Source organism: Myripristis murdjan, chromosome 9, assembly GCF_902150065.1.
Source record: "Myripristis murdjan chromosome 9, fMyrMur1.1, whole genome shotgun sequence".
Classification (NCBI taxonomy): domain Eukaryota; kingdom Metazoa; phylum Chordata; class Actinopteri; order Holocentriformes; family Holocentridae; genus Myripristis; species Myripristis murdjan.
Window position 1 is genome coordinate 22,965,833 of NC_043988.1, and position 22,426 is coordinate 22,988,258.

Here is a 22,426-nt window from a genome sequence, read left to right on the forward strand (position 1 = left end):
TTTTTGAAATCTAATTAATAGAACAATAATGTTATTGTAAATTGCCCCTAGATACAATTACATGAATTGGGAAAAATAATATTAGATGAGAAATTCTTAAGCACTGCAAATTAGCTGATATGTGTAGCAGATAGGAGATAAGACCTTGTATTTAGGGAAGAATATGAATATGTCTAAATATCTGTTAAAATGGGGCCATGCGATAAGATCCTCCTATCACTTGACATTCTATTATTATTTACACCCTTAGACCACAGCCTGTCAGTCTTATTTTAACATATTGTGTGGTCGGGATAATAATTTGCTCATCAGTGGCTCACTTAAATGTTATCAGAAAAATAATAATGACAAAGTTAATGGCTAGTTAATTTTTGGACAGACTCAGAATACGAAATGAGAATCTTTGGTCTAGGTAGGTGATTGCTTTTTGTTCAAATAAAATTGGTTGTAGAACTTCAGCGTTCATTGGTATTCTGTGAGTTGGTTGCATAAACCTATTACAGTATGTCTATATAAAATTCACAAAGTGACACAGAGGTTGTCTTTTTCCTGAGTTTGTCCCTGGTGCTAAGAATGGCTGAAGTAGGCATTTTAGTAAACAGACTAGCACATTATCAGGCTGTTAACCAGGTTGGTCTGAGCTGCATGGCTGTGCTTTCATCAAACCCACAGAACTTTATTTTAAATTCTAGTGCAGCTCCCCGGTCTCCAAAGTTACTAGATATGTCTTAATTACAGGGAAATGTATATAAAATGATGCAGATGATATCTAGATATTTTCTGAGGAAATATCAGAGTTTAGGTGTTTAACGATGGCCACAGTCGCCGCTACAGGAGCACCTCCATGTCAGTGTTGAGGGGATTATGTGGTTTGAAATCAGACAAATAACTTTATTTCCAACCTCTAGGGGTTGGAAATAAAAAGATAAGTGCCTATTTTCTGTCCAGGTAAATCTAGGTATCCTGGCGTTAATGATCCCTTCACCCTTTATGTAACAATAGAACAGGCTCATTCTTATGAACAGGACCTGCTCATAGCCTCAAGGAAGAATTGCTTTCTTGCCTTATCAAAATATTCTTTATTAGATTGCTCCCTTTTCTTTGTTTTTGTTTTGTTTTGTTTCATTCTTTGAATGCATTAATGTTCACTTAACCATTTGAAGCTAAAGTTAAAATTAACTTTAGATAGAATGATATAATAGAAGGTTAGACTTTTTGCATTGTAAAGGCACTAGAAAGTTTCATTCTGTATTAAATATGCACAGTCATGGGGTCATTTTCATGGAAGACTGCTTTGTGCATCAGAACCTCTCATTCAGTATTTCTGCAGTATCAGTGTATTGTCTAGTACGGTTTCTCCTCATCATAGCTTTGATTTAGAAATATCAATTCAAACCAGGAAGAAAGGACCTATTAAGTGAGTAGGCACATCTTCATTGGCCAAGATTTTACTCTGCTTGCATTCTCGCTATTCATGGTCATGCTAGTATCCTTTTTGAGTATACATCATGTTTTGAGTTTTGATTGGTTCTTAAGTCTAATTCTAACTTTCAGTTTGCTTTGGTGAAATATGTTTTTGTGCAGACATGACATATCGGAGCATGCATATGCAATAAAAAGCCATATAGTGCATACAAATTAGGATATGAGGTTTGTGTGTGCACACACACATACCTGGTTTTCTGATGCTATTGTCTATTTATGGGCTGTCTACCATCTGTAAATGAATGTGTGTTTTTCCATGTTTATATAGAGTTGCTCTGTAAAAGATGGCATCACACTGTTGACATGTAATCACCTCAAACGAAAACACTAGAGGATTACTGGGTTAATAAACGCTATATTTTGCCATCCCAACAGTCAGAGAGGAATCCATGATCCGAGGTTTGATCAAGACCAGTGTTCACCTCAGGCTATTTGGCAGCATGAGTTTATAGTTCCAGCCTAAACAAAAAATATAAACTCACAGACAGATTTGAGCCTCCCTAGTGGTATTGAACATGTTTGATATTTACAGCCTGATGTCTGGACAGGTCCTTAACTGTGTGGGGATCACAGATTCAGTTCAAGTGTCTAAACCAGTAAGGGGTACTTACAATACTGGCTGTTGATAACATTTTAATTCCTTGGTTGTAGAGTTCTATTGGACCTAATGATGATTCACTTGAAGTATATAACAAGTCAGCGGGTTTAAAAAAAATACTCTGCCCAATGAACTATATATATTTTGTTTATTTTTCTCACCCCACACTATCTTGAATACCTCATGAAAAATGTTTTAATCACATGCTTCGCAGAGAATGAAGGTTACAAAAACTAGCCATTTCTGTCAGAATGGGGTTGATCTGCAGTTTCAGCAAACAGCAGCAAGAGATCTATGTAAAAGCATATTTCAAATTCTCAAACTCTCATTTTAGTGTGATGCAAGTCTTTACGCTCTTTTTACATGTTCAGTATGTCACAAGCAATGTGCTTTAGCTTAAAAAAAAAAATCGAAAATGCATCATGCACACGTACATGTGCACAACTGGCCTGCACGTTCTCCAACCTGAAGGCATATAAAAAAAAAAAAAATTAAAAAAAATCCCTCCATAGCCATTTGGAGCTACACTTAATCTCTGGAGGGTAGCACCTCACATTCAAAATTTTATCTCAAAACCTCATAGGCCAAGCCTTTCTATTACAATCTCCTTTCTAGAAGAAGAGAGAATGACTTAGATGAAGACTGTTTGTTCTGATGAAGATGATGTTGTTGTCTCTGGTCTGTTCATGTACTCAGATGGTCGGCTTTCAGATCATGTTCCCACTTACACTGATTTGAATTGCAGGCTCAAATAGCGAGTACTAGTCAGCCATTAGAAAGTAATCACTGGAGAGGTGTTGGGCTGGATAGGATTAGAATTGACAGGCACTTTTAAATGTGTGATAAGGGATCTTTAATATGATGCCCGTGCCTAGCGGTTGCCATGGCTACAGCAGGTACCAGGTCAAGACTATTATCAGGAAATTTGTGGGCAGAGGTGTTCAGTGATGCGTTGCGCATACCCAGTGTATCCTTACACATGACTAAGAGAAGAAAATATGTCTTGAGTGTTTCCATATTGGATTTCCCATGACTCTTATGTATCTAGCTTTCTGTATGGTATTTGGCCTCTCCTTTTTGTTTATCATGTGCACTGGCACTTTGCTAAGATGCGTGTGTGTTTATATTTGTAGGTGGGGAGAAATTTACTTCCTCACAGAGCAGTGTAGAAAATGAATGCATTACATATTCACAAGCTGTGCAAGAAGAGTCCCTTTTGTAGTATAGTTTAGTTTTTCACATGATGTTAATATTGATGCCAATATTGCTAGCAATGTTTATGAGAGCATACATCAGCAGTGCAAAGGGAAAAGCCACCCACGCCAAAGAGATGGAGATAAGTCTATGTTTGTATGCATGCTATATGTCTGTCATGCATCGATTTTCCATTCTTTGCCAGACTTCATGCTTCGTGAACTTGATGCGGCATTGCCCAGGGTGTACCTATCCATCCAAGTACTCATGCGTTTGATAAAACCTTTGAGGCTTCCGTGCCCACACCCACACACTAACTCTATTTCTATTCTTTTCCACCCTGTCTTTTTATTCTTTTCACTGACATGGGCCAACCCACTCCCTTTCCAGCCCTTTCAAAGAGTGACTCAAATAATTCATTAATGACTGCTGGCTGTCTCCAAGTATGGGTGGGTGTTGCAAGACAGCATGTTTAAGGACCTCAAGTTCAACAGGCAGGGCTTGGCTCGACAATGCTTTTCTGGAAGAAGCTCAGAAGCTGTCACATCGTGTAACTGGAGACTCTGTCAGTGAGATTCCTCTACTGGAAGCCCATGTGTAAACACAACGAGCCTAGATTTTTTTATTTTCATACGGCAAAATGTTTGGACACTTCATATATAACCAGACAGTTTGCCTTGATTTTATATATGTTAAGTAAGGATAATTGGATGATGGTTTTAGGGCCATGAGATAAAGAAAAACAATCAATGCAATTTGGATGTGGATGGAATAAATGCCCCTTGCTCAGGAACAGCTCAGACTCTCTCTCTCTCTCTCTCTCTCTCTCTCTCTCTCTCTCTTTGTCTCTCTCCCACTCTCTCTGATGATGTTTCTATGTTGTCTCTCTGTGTTAGTGTGATCCAGGACAAGTTCTGTGGCATCATCAACATCTGTGTGGAGGCACTACATGATGTGATGACAGAAGATCCTGACACAGGCACATTCAAAGAGTAAGTCTCCATGTTCTCAGAGAGCCCTGCTATAGAAAGACAGGAAACTGATGCAGATGTAATTACAAATATCATTAAAGCATACAGTCCAAACCACAGGCTACACCACTGCATCTAACAGAAAATATCACGATATCTTGTGCATCATTTTGCGTGCATTTCCCTGCAGTTAAGCAGGACATATTGGGTGTTTTTGGAGACTTGGGATCTCCACTAGAATTTAAAATGACAGTCGACATTCTTCTCAACAGTTTAAGTAATTAGAGAAATTAAGATTCCAGTTTTGATAAAGCTCATGTATGATGAATGAAGACAGCTGGAACATTTATTTTGGAAGTTTACAAGGAAACATTTTGCTTTCAAGCAGTGCAAGCAAAGACAAAAAGCTGAAACGTAACATCAAAACCAAATCTCTGAAGAATGGTTTGAGTTGTTAAGACACAACTATCCTGTAGCTGTGGATGATGGAGACTGGCCCAAGGGATGCTGAGTGGCAGAATTTGACAGCTTACCTTTTGCTGGCTCTGCCAATCTGAGGCGAGTAATGGCCTGTGAAATGGCCTGGAGGACATTGGCTCTCTCTTGGAGGAGACTTTGACTCTTGCCCCCCCTCCCTGTTCTTCAAGCCTGCTCAGCCCCCACCGCTGTTCTTTCCAGATGTTTGTCCTCGGACGTTGGCACTCATGTCTTACAGTAGCATATGCTAACTGGGCGACACTTCGTTTCCATTAATTTGCTCTGTCACAAAAATCAAGACCTCTCAAGATGCCCCAGGGCAAAAAGAGTTGGGTGCAAAAGTTTGGGTGTAGTATACATGTGTTTTATATTTGCTGTTGAAAGCAGACTTGTTTGGATTCCCTGTTGTGCTTCTTGACAGATTGAAATGTTTGTTGATGGAAATTAGTTTTGTCTCAGCTTCCTACACTGTTTATAAATGCAGTCAACTGAGACATCGAACAGTGGGTATTGTTGTAATCTTTCAGGCTGTGCTTAGGAATTAAATAAAGTTTCAAAGTAACACAGCGGCCTTGAGTTATTCCTTTGTTGGTATAAGCTCTTTGGAATTGTTCTTGTGTGGCATGCAATGAGAATGAAAGTGTTTGCTGCCATCACGGACAAATTAGGGAAGGTAGGCTGCCAATTGCCGGGCCAGTTCAGAGTAGTGCTCCAGTTTTATAGTGAAAAGTGAGTCATTTGTCAACATATTTTTTTCTTCTCCAAAATTAGGCTGATTCAAAATATGTCTACTTGTATGCAGCCTGTAATTACTACATGGTTTGATATAGGACCTAGCAACAGTTTACTTTAAAATATGGTATACCTTAAAATAGATGCCTAATTTATGTGAACTCTGTATTTTTAGAATACTTTTGTCATTGATAATGTATTGCTTTTTTTTCTAATATATATTTCAAATACACATTGCTAAAGGAATATAACAAATTGCACATTGCAGCAGTGTTGTAAACATTTTGCAGGGCACATAATCAAAGACTGTTGAATGAAAGCTGCACCCTGACTTAAACATTTACAAGCTCATTTCTTGAAAATAGGTTGTACATAATTTAGGGAAAATTTATGTTTGTGATCCAATCTTCAAAATTTTTATTTACTAATTATAATTCAGTTTTATGTTTTTAGCATTGTGCAAACAGTCTGAATGGAGTAGAAGAACCATGGCTGACTTATGTGATAAAATGATGTATTTTCATTGTGGAATTTATTTTGGAAAATACCATCAAGTAATATCAAATATATGAAAAATATTGTGATATGTTTTAGCCCAGTATCTGTGTTGCCCAGCCCTTGTTGCATATATTATACACACATGAATCAAGTATTAGTTTTTCCACGTAAATTCACTCTTGGATGATTTTTGATCATCTCAGTGTTGAATCATGCATCCTTATCTGTGGCATTATGAAAGTTGTCTTTATTTATTATGCACTTTCATTTGCTGTTGTATATTGTGTATGTGAGAAAGAGAGATTGAGCTTGGAAACTGATATTTTCATAAGAATCTCTGATCGCTATCAAGTGCAACGTGATAGATGACCCCGAAGACCACTCCCAGCATCACCTGTTCATGCAAGCTTATTTGTATATAAACAATAATATGCTAATTTATGTTGCTAAGTATGCAGCTCTGCACTGTATGTCTCTATTCATTAGTTGTTGTTTAAAAGGCTGTGCTTGCATAGGTAGATGTTCTCTTTTTCTCTCAGAGCCATAGATACAGACTATAGACAGACTTTTGGACAGAGCAAAGATTTACCTAGTTGTGCTCCTCTCTGCATGCAGATGAACCAATGTGAATATCAGGCAGAAGTGGCTTCAAAAGTGCCAGGAGGTTTCAGCTATTCTGTGTGTGCCTATATGTCTGTGGTGTAAGAGTACACAAATGTCTGTGTGTGAACAGTGCGTGTGTGCGTGCGTGCATGCGTGCGTGCGTGTCTGTTCATACTGCCTAGACTGAAATTGTATCCTGCTGTGCAGGTTTGTATGAGATTATTAATATTGAGTTGAATATTATTGTGTTTGCAGCTGCATGCTAATGAGCCATTTTGAGGAGCCCAAGTTGAGTGACGATGAGGAGCCACCTACCGAGCAGGACAAGAGGAAGAAACTGGTGAGTCAAACACAGCCCACACATACACACACACAAGCACCCTTCAGTACAAATTCAATTTTTGCAATCACCAGAACATGCTTCTTCTTGTGTTCTGTCCTCATTTTAGATTTTAAAGTAATTGCTTGTGTTATGTAACACTTTTTGTTCTTTTTACTGAAGTGTCTTTCTTCTGTTCTCTAATCACAAGCATAGTTGTTTATGGCTCCTTGTGTTGTCCTTAATGCTACACTGGCAACATATATATCAAAACAGGAATTAAACACTCAACAAAAATGCAGATCAGTGTTTTGAGCACAGAAAAAAATTGACTCCAGCAAGTTGCTGTAAGGAGAAAGATGAATCTACAAGCACTTTTAGAAAATTTGTCAAGACTTATTTTCACCCTCTTGCTTTTCATGGTTTTTATAGCTGATGTGCCTGTCTTGCTTTTATTTTTTTATGTCTCATGTGCTTTTGTGGCTTTTATGTTTATTTCAGCAATATGTAAATATATGTGTACTGTTTATTTTCTGTCTAAGTTCCTAGACATTTATGTTTCTTTTTACTTTTCTCTTTTCTGCTTTTTTTTTTTTTTTTTTTTTTTTTTTGGAAAGCATGTCATAACCCTGATTTGACATTGGTGATATTGGAATATAACTTTACTTACTTACTTCCTACACTTGTTAGCTAGGTTCAGAGACATATTCAGAGACGGTGCTTATGGCAATTGATTGCTACAGTTTGTCAGGTGGAGGATGCAGACACGTAGCAAAATCAGTGGAAGCATGCATGTGCCAGGGAGAAGCTACTTTTTGCACACAGAACTACTATATCCCCTCACCTTCCTTTGTCCTTAACAACTTTCTTCATCCCTTTCCTGCATTCTCCTTCGTCTTCCTTCTCCCCTTCCTTTCTCTGTCCATTTGTGCTAAAAGTCAGTGAGACTAATCATGTTCTTGGATATCTGCATGTGACCCTCAGCAGGGGGTGACTGCTAATTAAGGAGCACAGTGAGATGTGTATAAGAGCATGCATTCCCCTGCTACTTGAGCCCACACTGTGGTAGCTCATTGAAATTGGTCATTTAATTATGATGTTGGTGTGAGTGTGCATGTTTTACTGCATGTGTGAGTGGATGGACTTGACGATAGTGTGGGTGCACTGTATATGAACTTGAGTTTGCTCAAGTGTTTGAATGAAGAAACAGAAATATTTATCTTCTGATATTTTCATTGGCTGCTTTTGTGAGTGAGTGAGTGTGTGTGTGTGTGTGTTTTTCCTGGGCAGTATCCCAGAGCACTTATCACCTCAGCCCAGACCCTGACTTTTTGCTCCAGGGAATAGAGTAGAGGAGACTATTGGTCGCACCTCTCTCTGCCCCTTAATATATGTATGCGTGTGTGTGTGTGTGTGTGTGTGTGTGTGTGTGTGTGTGTGTGTGTGTGTGTGTGTGCGTGCACGCTTGTGAACATGTGACAGTTTTCTGTTTGAAGAGAAAGTTAATGAGGAAAGAGACCCGTGACATTCTCAAACATTTACTGGCTGCGTTTTGGCTCTCTTATGTCTGATGTCCTTGGCGGGTGTGTGCCTGTCTGTGCATACGCATGCATGTGTGTATGTGCAGGCTTGTTTGAAAGAGTTGCCAAGAGACAGAGGGCACTTTTTGTTTTAGTGCGGTCTCATGATAAATAGTGTTCTACGACTGTCTCTGTACTGCATCCACTCCTTCGTTTAGTGATGACACTTGGCCTCCTTTATCGCACAGTATACAGACACATTTGTGCGAAAAGCATTTTAATATAAATGCTTTGGCAAATTTTTCAGCTTCAAGTTTCAATGTATCCAGCCTCCGGACAGTATTCCAGTTAAGTCCTAGCATAATATGTCATCATCTTTTATCCTTTGACACAAATTTAGAAGTGAAATAAAAACAGTGATTATATCTGTAGTCCTTATAGCCAAGAAAGGAGAAGACAGACTTGCTCACCACATGTTCTTGGTGTAAAAGCATCCCTTTCAATCTCACGACACTCACAAAATTAAGTTTCTTTGGGACACTGGTGGGAAACTTTTGATTAAATAACTGGCTCGTTCTCCAAGTGATGGCAGAGAATACGCTTAGCAATTCTCTTTACAAGCACTCAGTAAAACAGGATGTGTCATTATAACACTTCTTCTTTCTGTGTTACTTTTCAACACAAGATGTATTGATGTGCTAAAATGTAATGTCATTACTACGGTATGTAGCGTTGAAAAGTAACAAAGTAACAAAGTAGTTAAAAATTAACTGTTTAGAGTGTAGACACTGACATTTTCCTAATCTTTTTAAGCCTAATTTTGTTGGCATTTTCACAGTCACATCCCTCCAGTAAAAACAGATGTAAACATTACAGTGATTAGACCTTTTTCAAATTTAGCCCTGTTGGCTGTCATTCCCTTAGTTAAGGGCACCTGCTCACAGTGGGCCCTGATAAAACAGAGTGGCAGGACGGGACTAGACAGAAGGATGAAAAGTGAAAAATGGTAACTAGTAAAGAAATAACCAGACGGGAAAAAAATACTCTTGGGTGTTGTGCGTAGCTGTTTTTATTAAATGTGTTGCCATAGTGATACACTAGCATACCTTTTATTTTCCTACATTAGGCGAGGAAACCATTATCACCTCTGCTGGCAGTGTGAATAAATGATTTGGCATGCTGTGAAGTTACTTGCTGGCCCTAACTGGATGAATATTAAATAATTCCCTGTTTGTTTCTGTGAGAGAGAACACATACTATTTTGTGATTGATATTGATACTATGTATATGAATGGAGTAAATATCAGGACTAATTAAAATACACATACACATAAATATCTGTAAAAGGTCATCATAAATTAGAGCATGCACATCAAAACAATTAAATTGTGAATTGTCATTATAAATAAATTCATTGTGAAATCAACAGTTTATGGCAATAACTGACATCTAATTAAATCAGTAATGTGGTTGGTAAATTACACCAGTAATTTATTAATAAGTTTATTTTAGTGTTGCAAGGTGTGTTGCATACAGAGAATTAAATGTGTCTATCAGCTTCATCAGTCGTTATTGGTCACCTAAAAAGTAGACACCTGGAGAAATAAGCTAACCTGTAAATGCATGGATTACAAAAGTTACTTTGGGTAGCAGATAGTTAAATGCAAACTTGTGTTTCATGAATGTTCCAATCATATTGCACATAATGCTCAATTGATTTAGCAAGAGGAGGTATGTCCAGGATAAGTTGCAGTAGAGTTACAGGTCCTGTATCATGTTACTTTTGTTTAGTTCACTGTAGAAGTTCATGACTGTTTGTAAAAGCAGCAGCATCAATGTCAGAGTCAGAGAGGGCCGCTATTATTGTAAATGCTTTGAAGAAGTCTCTAAACAGTCAAAAGAAGTATTAGTTGCTTCCATTTCTGTACCTCCCACTATATCATGCAAAATCTCAAAGCTAACATTATTCTGGGTGGATTTTCAAGTAGACATGATCTATTCAAGTTCAACCACCAACCCAAAATCCAAACAGGTTACAGTCCAGCTATAAGTCAAGATCAGTAGAGACAGGTGTATTACTCCATTGCACTGATGGCATCTTGTTACATTAAATGAATTGATGTTATATTTGTCTGTTTTTTTTTTTTTTTTTGTGTGTGTGCTTCTTGATGATAAATTTGTCCTGAATATTCTTTGAAATAAAACTGTGCTCTGTAGGTGACTCTTACTTGTGTGACAGCTGCTATAAATTCCAGGCTGTTTATCTTAAAGCTACATTAAGCAATATTACATGATTATTTTCCAGTAAAATGACCCCTTGCAATGTGTGAGTCATCACTGTGGGTCTTCTTTCCTCCATACAATTTACAGCCAGCCTGTTATCGCTTGGTTTGAGCTTTCTAAATTTCTGTCGCGACCCGAAAATAAGCTCATCCTCTGCCCTCCGCTGCTTCAGCTTCATTCAAAACATCTCTGAAACTACACATTCTGCACATAAACATAGCCAAAGTTCTGATCAGCCATTTAGTATTATTCGGTTTATTCAAACAATTAAACAATGTAATGTCAGTAGTTGTTTAATCATGAATTAGTCATTGCTCAATCATTAAAATCATAACATTAAGGATGAGCATTAAGGATTGCATTTTAGGTTTGTTAATGAGTGATGACTAATAAACTATTTATTATGAATCCATGGTGGCAAAATATCCTTGTTACTTGCTCTGTGCTCCCCTGGACTGCTAATCCAGAATACTGTATTTCTGTCTCTACATTTCCATCTCTCCAGTGGCACAACACCTCCCATAGTAACACTTTCAGCACATAAACAAACATGAACAATGTGGATTAAGCCAATATAGAAAACAGCAATCGCAGTACACATTTTTCAGGGATTTAAATGACTCTTGTGCTTTTTCCCTATTCAAATTGGAAAGTAGTTCCAGCAGGTAGTTTTATTGACATAATATGCTTTGTTCATGTTCATTTATGTGCTAAAAGTGTTATTTTGGGACCTGTTTTGTTGTACTTTGGAAATAAATGGAAAGATAGAAATACTGTATTGTGGATTAGCACCCACCATTTTGGACGCGCAAACTCATGTAACTATACAACCCAACACTTTGCCAAACTTTAATTTTGCTCACGCCAGTCATGGAATTTCTAGAATAGCTATGTTTTTAATTAATTAATTTATTTATATGTCTATACGTTGTACGGTCACTTAAAGAATGCAAGCCCAACTGGAGTTCAGCTGTTCTGAGATGAAAAACATTAACAAATCTCAACAGAAATGCCATTTTTAGGTCATGGAAGCGCTCCAACTCATAGATGTTATATCTGGACCATGGTGGTTGCCTTGTGTTCTGCTTCCAAAGGCACAGGAGGTGGGTGCGATTTTTTTGCCTGAAGTGATAATGTTTCAACTCATCAAAGCTGTCTCAGCCTTGTCCTCCCGCTGAACCTCGTCAGACAGTCACACTTAATTTCACACAATCACCCATCTTAAACCACTAGGAAGGCAGGTTAGGAATTTATTCCTGCCCCGCACACACACACACACACACACACACACACACAAACACCATCACAACCTCCACCCCCCTCAAAGCCCACCCCTCCTAGCCACATTAGCTCTGACACTGTGTTCTCAGTTCTAGTTATGTAATAGTTGCTCGCTTTATGGCTGTAATAAAAATGTTGCAGCAGCCTATTTAGATGGGAGTACAAATCTACCCGGTCCTACCATTAGCTCTCCATAATGGTTTTCATTATCAGAAGAGCTCAAACATAACCAAGAAGATGAGCTGTCTTCGTGGCACAGCAGTGGCAAGATAGTTTTTCTCTGTCTCTAGATTTGAGGATTTTCTCTGTCACGGTCAAATGAGTTGTCAAAATGAGCAGTAGTACAACACATTGTGTCCTGTGTTAGCTACTTTCTCTAATTTGTTCTCATTTCTTTATCTTCCTTTTTGTTGGCAACACTTAAATTGTAACAAATGATAGTGTGCAGGACAATTACAGTTGTGATTACTATTAATCAGCATTATTAATCTTGATCATTTAGGGAGCAGAATAATTTTCTACTCATTTGGGATCTTATTATAATATCTGGACTTTTTTTAGTCACAGCTTAGATTCTAAATTAAATTAAATGTTTTAATATACCAATATTCAACATGATGTCTGTGTTGCCTCTATGTATTTTAGGGAAACATAAAAGCAGTGTTTTTGGTCCTTGTATGTCTTGTTAACAGGCTGCGCTGGATTAGCTGCAAAGTGCCTTATCTGTTACTAATGTTTATGCCTATCAGTCCTGAACTGTGTCTGAGCTACAGCTTTTTTTATTGTAATATGGTGGGCTTATGCACATAACTAAGAGCTATGTTGGCCCAAAGGGAAGTTAACATGACCTCATCAGTGTCAATCGTCTCAGTTCAAAATTTTATTAGTTTACGTGCTCCCATTGTGAGAGTGTTTGTGAATTCAGATCTTGACTTCTCATTGTCCGCGTATTAATAGAAGCAAATAGCATGGCTTTACATGGTTCAGCTGTTCCTGCTCTTTTCTTTGTGATGTGAATTCACAAGCAGTCTGGAAGATGTGAGCAGGGATTACAATTTTCCATCACAACGAATTTCCATCATTTCAATTTCAGAGAGGCAGAAGACTGGGGGCGGTGATATTGTGTGTGTCGTTAAGATGGTCAAAGTCATACAAGCAAGTGAAAGTGTGTGTATGGCCTGACTGATCTACTTGTACAGAGTACTTTATTGATTCCCAGAAGGGGAAAATATGTTGTTGCAGCAGTTAAAATATCACAAAGGCAATATCACAATAAAAAGATGAACAAAGGGGTTTGGAGGTATATCAGTCCAGAGCAGAGTTGTACAGTCTGATGGGCAGTGAGTAAGGATCAGCGGCTCTGCTCAGTGGTACACCGTGCCACTCTGAGTCTCCTGCTGAACGTGCTCTTGTGCCTCTCCATGGTTTTGTGCAGTAGATGAGAGGGACTGAAGCCTGGACGGCGTCCTCTGTCACAGGCTGCCCAGTCTTCCGATTGTCTCTGTCCGCCTACACAGCCAGAAAGCCATCGATGGTCACACTTGAGTCTGGAATGTGTTTGTGCAGCCGTGTCACGTTGAAGCACATGATGCGGTATTCCCGAAACTCCCTCTGACTCCTTGTCAACACCTCTAGCTCATCCATCTCATTAGCTAGTGCTCTCACATTCACCATGATGATAGAAGGGATAGCAGAGTGCGCCAACCTCTCAGCTGCTCTCCATCCTCTCCCCCCATCATACGGCTGACTCGTAATGCTGTCAGCTGGTCCTGTGTTTAAATAATGCAGCTTCTACTGGTCCACACATTGCCTCAAGCCGGTAGAAGTGTTCCTACAACAAACAACAAACATCTAAGAAAGGCTAAAAGTATTAGAAATATTAAAAAACAGAAAATAGTAAAACAATTAAAAACAAACTAGAGGCACTGGAGCTATCACAACAGTCTGCCATGGAAACCTTATGTACCACACCTATCCCATTTAGTCTACAGGTGATTTTGGCAGACAGAGTGCCCACTTGTCATCAATTCAGTTGACAACCTGGATCATAAACTTTTTACAAAATACATATTGAGATTAATTTATCCTCAGATACTGTTTTCTTTATGAGTGTTTTATGTTTCCAAGCCAAAAATCTTCAAGCCAAGGACAAATTTCTATTGCAGTAAAAATAATGTCTTAAAGTCTTTTCTTTTCAAGTAATGCATGGTCACCAATATTAGGACAGCTTTCCAAAGACACTCTAATTATAGTTAAACAAAGACTTGGCAGGAAATGCAGTAATTTCTCCATGCAATTGAGGATTTTTTGTTCTTAATGCAAGATATTCTCTTTAATCTGATCAATTTGATATTGATGTCAGGAGTCTTGTGGTTATGTGTCAGAATTCTGTACACACATTCCTTTTGTGCTGTGCCAGTTCAGGAGCAGTTTGTTTTCTCAGTGTGAAAACAAAATTATTAATTAATCAGTAACCCTGATGATGGTATGTTGAAAGGAAACAAGAAGTCAAAATGTTTTATGTCTATTTTTTAAAAAAATTATTACTAGTTGTTTCATGTGCTTGCATTCAGTGATAAATTATTTGTAATCCCAGTCCCCTGAGATTTAGGCTTTAATTTCCCTAGTGTAGCACCTATTCATCTCTCTAATAAATACTGAGTGATTTCTTACATAGGCTACTGCTACTCATAATATTGTTAAAATAGAAAATAAACGAAACTGTTTTTTCAGATGAACACGTAAAATACTGTGTATTTTCAGTCAAATCAAGATGTCCAACATGAATACACCCCAAAATAAAGTTGGTGATAAAAAAAAATTCCCCCATGAGTGCATGACACCAAACCTCCTAGGTGGTTACATTTTGCTTTGTCTTGATAATCAGTGTAATTGCAGAAAACCTTGACAGTACATTGCCGACAACACACGTAAAGATGCATAATACAAGTCTGATTTAAAGTCTTAGTAGCAGTTTATTAGTTTAGTGTTGCCATGTGTTGTAGTATCATCAGTATGCCAAAAAACACAAAGGGACCTGCTATTAGAGCAAAAACTATTTCTTTACTCATAAAGAAAAAAAGTTACAAACCACTAAAAAAAAATCTTTCTAACTAAAATCAGGCACACAGAGAAAGCACAGCAAAGTCCTACTAGATTCAAAGCTCATTAAAACTGAGTCTCCAGCATGCAATTTTTTGCCCCAACTGTACACACCTGATCCAGGGCTTAATACTGATTGGTTTAGCAACAGAAACACACTGAACAGGGCTGGCATAAAATTTTGTAGTCCTTAATTGTACCAGGTATGCAAGAGTAAACATGCAACAGGGAATGCTGGATTAGAAAACACTAACATGTAAAATACATAAACAGAAGCAGCAAACACATTCCAACATTTCCTTCCAACTTTCTTTCAAACAAATTCTTCATTAGGCAATCTTTGGTCCCTCAATAGCTTCCTCTCTCCCTTACCCCCCCCCCCCCCCCCCAGCCTACTCCATTTCACCCTTACTGCACCCTTTGCTACCTCCCCCATGCTTTAAAATGATTTCCCCTCCCTCTCTCCTTCATCTTCTCCTTCATGCCTTCCGTCCTTCGTTTCCTTCTGTTCTATTTCTTCAGCTTCATCCTTTAAACCATTCTTTTCTCCATCATTCATCTTTCCTAGTGCCTTTTCGTGCTGTAGGTGCTGTGTCCTGTGTGTCTCTTTAGCTGCAGGTGATGTTTCTGTGATTGTGCTGTTTTGTCTTGTTTGGTGTGGAGATTTGCTGCTTCCTTGTGGGAGCCTGCCATCGTGAATAAAAGATGAACAGTCTGAACAGAGGGATAACTGGGAAGTTACCCAGCTCACTGCTCTTCACTCACGCTATTTATCTCACAATTCTCTCACTGCTGGACAGTCCCAGGAGTCGCCCTTCCATTTGTGGATTTGTGTTTGTTGGGGGAGATATTATGCGGTATTGGATTTCTTTGTCTTGTTGTGTGGGAGGGGGGTAAGTGCTAGTTGCAACCGAATTAGGTTTGTCTGACAAAATGTCAGAGATCAAGAATATTCGTTTTCTCTCTCTCTCTCTCTCTCTCTCTCTCTCTCTCTCTCTCTCTCTCTCTCTGTCTCGCTCTCTCACTCTCACTCTCTCATTGAAGGGAGAGAGACGCACCATCTTTGAATGCTTATCTACGATAATTTCAAGGAGACAAAGACAAAGGGATCATCTTGTTTATTAATTTTCTGACTTTGATTACAAGATTGAATCATGTAAAATGTACAGCTCAACAGGCAATTAAAAAAACAAGATATTAAAAACAAGCTGTTAAACAAACAGCAGCTCAGTTGAGTTAACAATTTAGACAACAAAGCAGAATTAGGGATGTCAAATCTTCATCTAATCTTATATTACAAAGATTCAAATCTAAGATCAGGCTCTTTCAGAGAGACTTTCCTGCCATCTGCACTGGCTCACATTTAGGTGTGTAATTGCATTGAAACATGCTGTTTGCTTGTAAAGCCCTACAAGGTCTTGCTCCTCTATACATTTTCTAAAGGATCTGTCCATACTGTAGATACAGATCCCATAGGTCCACAAATCAAGGTCTTTTAACTGCTCCACGCTATAAATCAAAATCGAAATGTGGTCCAATTTTTGCTGTTGTTGCCCCGTATATATGGAATTGCCTTACCCATAACATCTAATCAGCTGAATATGTGGCGCCCTTAATACACTCCTTAAAGGAACAGTGTGCCAGATTTAGCGGCATCTAATGGTAACAGGGCAGAATGCAACAAAACAACACTACCCCCCGCCCCTTCCTTTTCCAAGCACATCCCCCAATGCTATGGAGGCTTGTGGAGTCTGCTGTTCTCAACTATAGTAAATCATGGCATCATCATCATCATCATCTGAGATGACATTGATGAGTAGCAAGGTCATTTCATTTAATATTTTAGTAAGTTATTTGGACTGCAAACCATCATATCATAATTTACACTCATAACTTACGCATTAGATAAGAACATTAGCATTAGTTGTGGAGATATGATACCCTTGTGCATCCCCATATTGATAAAGTGCTGGCAAATTGGTTTTTAATTGCCTTCATGTAAACTCTACTTAGCTATTAGAGTTTTTTACATCAATATGCAGAAAGGTTTTTGCAGTAGCTGACATGCTAAAAATGTCTAAGAATTTCACATCAAAGAATGAATATTATATCACATTTCTGCCTTGACTTTTAACTGAATTGTGTAATACATACAGTTTGTCTCCATTTCTATAGAACACTTTGGAACAAATTTGTTGTTTTGTGCGAAAGTGCTCTGTAAATAAAGTGAACTTTATTTACAGACCATGTGATAATAAAATGTAAATGAATTGCCCATATGAAAAATTACTCTGTACATTTTAACAGAATACCAACAAGCAGTAACTTACCCATATGCTACACAATCTGTCAAAGCCTGCGACCTGACGTCTTTTTTTGTGACACCGCCATATTGATTCCCTGAAAAAACATTCTAACCACACACTAAACAGTTTCATCTTTTACCATTATAGTGAATTAAAACAGAGCCAAATCAACCATGGAATATTAAGGTGAGTTTTTAGCGACAAATTAGCTTGGTAAATTAGCTTGGTAAGCTTCATTCAAATTCAAGATGGTTCAGAACCAGGGACAAAAGATCCTAGCTGAAATCTCTGACGGAGCCGGTTTTGATTTGAACTCAAATTTTGTCTAGTTCACTTTTTGGTGGCAAGGAGCCGCAGGGGTGATAAGGCCTATCGCACCCTGGGCCCTTGGCCGTCTAGCTCAGACAGTGTACTGAGCCTGTTGTTATGTTATGTTACTGTATTTCATTATTGCTATCATTCTAAATTTCTATTTCCCTTTTTTATTGACTGTTATTGTTTTAAAATGCGTCTTGTTGCATTTAATGTTTCTGTAAAGCACTTTGAATTACCTTGTGTTGAATTGTGCTATATAAATAAACTTGCCTTGCCTTGCCTAACATGGTAACAACTTTTCATGGCCGTCACAATGTTTACTGCTCTGAAGTGAAGACATCATCAGAGTATTTGTCAACCGGCCACGCAGGGATCTTGCACAGATTCTGGCCAAATTCAGCCCCAGGACTGAGAGCAGTCCCAGAGCTCAGGAATTGCCACATAACTCGAAAACGTGGGCCATTCACAAGGGCTGGATTCAGGCTTCAAGAAGGGGCATATCTTTGATGCTTTGTATAAAAAAACAAATCTGAAGAATCTTGGTCTATTCAAAACTTGATGAAACCTGATGAAATTGAAAGTACCATAGTTTTCTGGGTTCAGTTCAGTAAGTTGGCCATATACACCAGACCTTTACCAGGTTTTAGTGAGGAATAGAAGTCCAAATAATGGGATACAATAAAACTGTTTAAAATGAAGGTCTTATTTGACATTGATCTGGCAATCAAGACTAATTTTGCAAGTAGCACAAGCAAAACATTATGTGGCACAGGAGGGGTAGGGTTTTCAGTTCAAAGCCAAATGAGGTTACCGAGGTTCTTACAAGGTGAAAAGGCATTAACACAGGGCCTATTATTTGTTAATACAGAAATTTCAGAAAGATTCAGATTCAGCATTGAGTGATTTTGAAGTATCTGACTCAGTCACTCACTCTGTAGTGGCCATGGATGACTTCAGTGTGAGGTTCATGTTGCATACTAAGTTTGTTTATAGTAAGTGCAAATGTTCCCAGTCAGTTCAAAGTTAGTGCTTATTCCATAATGAGGAGAAATTGCAGACAGAAGGAATGCCCATGGAGCAGCTGTAGCCATTAAACCAGATGTGCAGTTGAAGGATGCCACTAAACTTCACATTACTGAAACTGGGAATGGTGTGAAGGTCAGAGATTGCTATTTGTTGTCCAGTAGAGATTCAGTCAGGGCTTAAAAATGGTTGTTGAGCTTCTCCACATTGTTGTTGCATGGATGAGGACTGCCGTGGCTGGTGGGTGAAGCAGAGGCATAGCAGAAGTGTGCTAATGGAGTGGATGTCTAGAGCCCAGTGATGTGGGTGACACCAGGTCCCCCCATTAGGAGGAACAATATGATGAACCAGTTAGTCCACCTTTTTTCTTATTGTGAACCACGGATGAGCCCACAAGAAGAACAGAGGGAGATAGAGTTGAGGAGAGGATAAATGCTCAGGTTTTTTTTTTTTTTTTTCTTTTTTCTTCTGGCTCAGTATGACACAGCCTATGCAAACTATTATTAGTTAGAAAGTGGGAGGGGTTGGTGAGTAGACAGTGTGGAAGATGGAGTGAAAAAAACTTTGATTCTGACAGATGATAGAGGAGGTTTGAGGAATCAGAAAGATGGCTGACAACCTGGGATGGATTTATGGTTTGTGTGGGCTCATAAATATGTCTGCTGTTTTCTAGTGTTGATTGATATCTGACTTTTTAGTGCTGAGAGGATCTGTGCCCATTCACAGCACTCAGTCAGCTGGATGACTATTAAAGGGCTTAGACAGAGCCCAGGTGTCTGTCTTGTGTTCCTGAACGAGAAACTAGAAGTGCCAAGGAGAACAATCATGTTGTTCTCCTGGCATATGTAATTACTCTGACCCTGAACTTGAAGCATTTATTTATCTATTTATGTTTTTTTGTTTTTTTTTTTTTTTGTTTTTTTTGTTTTTTTTGATAATGGCTGTCATGTATCCTCAAGCAGACTCTTCAACAGCAAACTTTAAAGCTGGATTTGCATTTTTTTTTTCTTCTGAATAGCTCCATATATAGTAAAGTTCTTACTTCAGCTAATAAATGAGAAATGCCTTTTTACATCAATATAATTGCATAGACGTTTGATGTCAGTTGATGATTGTTTGTTGTGTCGCCTGTTGTCTTAGTTTCAGTCATCTGTTCTGTGCATGCACGTGTCTGTCTGCCTTTGTGTGTCTGTATGTGTTCATGCACGTCTGTTTATGAGTGTCCAGGTTTGGCTTTTCACAGGTTTCCCTGTACAATATTCTAAGCAGGGTCAGAGCCTTTTAGCTCTCCTACCTGTTTCCCAAACTGTAAAATTTAAATCTTAAATCTTTACTGCAGCATACTGTATATAGGTCCCATGTTCTGTTTTTATGAGACTGTGGCTCTTAAAATGCTGCACATGAAATGTCACCCAGATCGTTTGGAGTCCAAGCAGGACCTCTAAATAAAGCAAATGATGTTATTGAAGGTCTTATGAAATATTGTGTAGGGATCAAAACATCCTTTTGATGCCATGCCCACAAGTGATGGAGGTCATTGAAGTTTTGCCACTGGAACAGAAAATGGGGGGAAAGTGTACTAGCTCTTGGACTGTGTTGGAAAGCCTTTTTAATGCTCAATAAGTCATAGATTCCCTCGAGCACTTGTCAGTCTCCTACCAGATGACATTTCATAATTAGGTGAATCCCCCTCCCCACCCACACACACTGTTTATGTCACATAATGTGTCATTGTTTAAAAAACAAAAAAAGGAAAATAAGAAAAGCTTAGAAAAATCAAAATTGTTTATTTATCTTAACATTTCAGTGGGCATAAAACAGAAGGGAAGCATCTGTCAGTGATAGTTTATCCTAAGACTTCTTGAGTAGTTGTTTCAGCCCAACAGTCTTCCTCATCCATCATCTCATTCAGAGCCTGTCTGCTTGGGTGCTACCAAAAGATTTAAAGTCCCTGTGGTAGGACAGGCAGCCTGAATACTGCACTGCTGCCTTCTGATTTGTCCCTAAATGTGACCTGCTGTCTATAAAGAAGAATGGGAGGTGTTTTGAAAACCACTGACTGTTCCACTCTGTCTTGTCTGGGATTTGTATGGGAACCTCGCTTTGATCTCAGTGTTCCAGACAAATAGACTAGGGTGACTGATGGACTGTTTGGGCTATAGTACATAATGCACCGTTTGATTCATATGCTTTATCTCCAAGGCCAGCATCATCAAACAAAAAGAAGGATAGGCAACATCAGAGAGTTTCTCCACTGGCTGCTAATGACATGGAGTCCGTCTGTTGTGCTGTGGCACACACCAATAGAACCCATTGCCCTGTTTTTACACTCTAATGTGCATATGCACACATGCACACCACACAAACAGGTTATTGTGCTGCATTTGTGTGAGTAATTGCTGTTGATTGAAGCTCTCATCTGAATAGAAGATGGAGATGCTTTATTAGACACAATTGTGCAGGAGGATGGGGATGTAATGACAGGGAAGGTTGCTAAATGTTGTAGGTTAATGGTAAATATGTAATGTTTGGCCACGATATAGCCTGCTGTACTGAAACATGTCAACATTATATGCTGTTTCATGCTTTAGGTTACTTATATGTTGGCTAGATGGCAGGGGGTCATATTTATTTTGTTGAATGGCCAATTCCCTGTCATTACATGTAGTTTAATAAGAACTGTGCTATTTTCAGGCTTCAAAAGTATGTAAAATGTCAACAATGATTTTTACATCTTTAGAACATTGGGGAAAATTTTGAGAACGTCACCATATAACTGCCTCAGTATAATCAAAAGGAGAGGCAGCACCAGGGGTGCCCTCACCCCTCAGAGAATCCACAGTGGATATCAGTGATATTATTGCTCACTTAACTCGCTTAAAAAGTAAGAAAAGTAAGCAGTAAGTTCACCAAGACATACAATTGAGTGGAAAAAGTTTTGAATACATATCCATACATCTGCACTTTTGGCTTTGTTAATTATTGATGAGTCTGGGCCAAGTTTCACATAGACTTCTGTGTCACTTTAGGACTTTTTGTACCTTATCTATGCAGGGAAAAATCAACTATCTGTATAACCTTTTTCTATTAATGCCAGAAGCCCTTTAGTAAACCCAACATTGAGAAGAGCTTAATCAAGCACCTTCTCTGTGACATTATCTTGGAGACGATACCAGGCTGACCTCCTCTCCTTTCTGTTCTAAGAAGAGTAGGCTTAAATGTAGGGTATGACTTTACTTGGATTGCTGTGGCTTTTTGTCATTTGCCATTTTGTCAAAATTGAAGAAAGGCAATAGTTTGGAGTGTGAAAATAGCATGGGAGATGGGGGAGATGGGAAAGTGCTGGGCCTGAATTTCAGTTTACCTGAACAGCCTTTTTACCACTGTCGTTGCTTTATAGTCTCATGTGTGTCTTGCCAGATCTCTGGTTATAAATGAATATATAAAGTTACAATATTGTAACAAATAACATAAAACACTGAAGGAAACGCAGCCAGCAAACAAAAGTTTAGCTGACCATAGTTTGACCCAACCACCATGAAGCTAGATTGCATAAACCTGAGGCAATAGACACTGGCCTTAGCAATTCTATGTGTGGAGAATATTACCCTGTCCTCCCTTGGCTTTCATCTCAGTTGCCCAGTTATTAGTCCCAAGCCCTTTGCTACACACACCGTGTTTTACTCTGCTGTACCTTCTGCTGTCTCTTTTTTTCTCTC

At 38.6% G+C, this 22,426-nt stretch overlaps 1 protein-coding gene across 1 annotated transcript in view; it reads left to right on the top strand.

The window, feature by feature from the left end:
* ipo11 (importin 11) overlaps window positions 1–22,426 on the top strand; it is a 172,428-nt gene that overhangs the window by 117,219 nt on the left and 32,783 nt on the right. Inside the window, exons 28-29 of the mRNA XM_030060129.1 lie at window positions 4,174–4,269; window positions 6,814–6,898. Of these exons, the coding sequence (XP_029915989.1) occupies window positions 4,174–4,269; window positions 6,814–6,898 (181 nt within the window). The remainder of the gene's footprint in view (window positions 1–4,173; window positions 4,270–6,813; window positions 6,899–22,426) is intronic.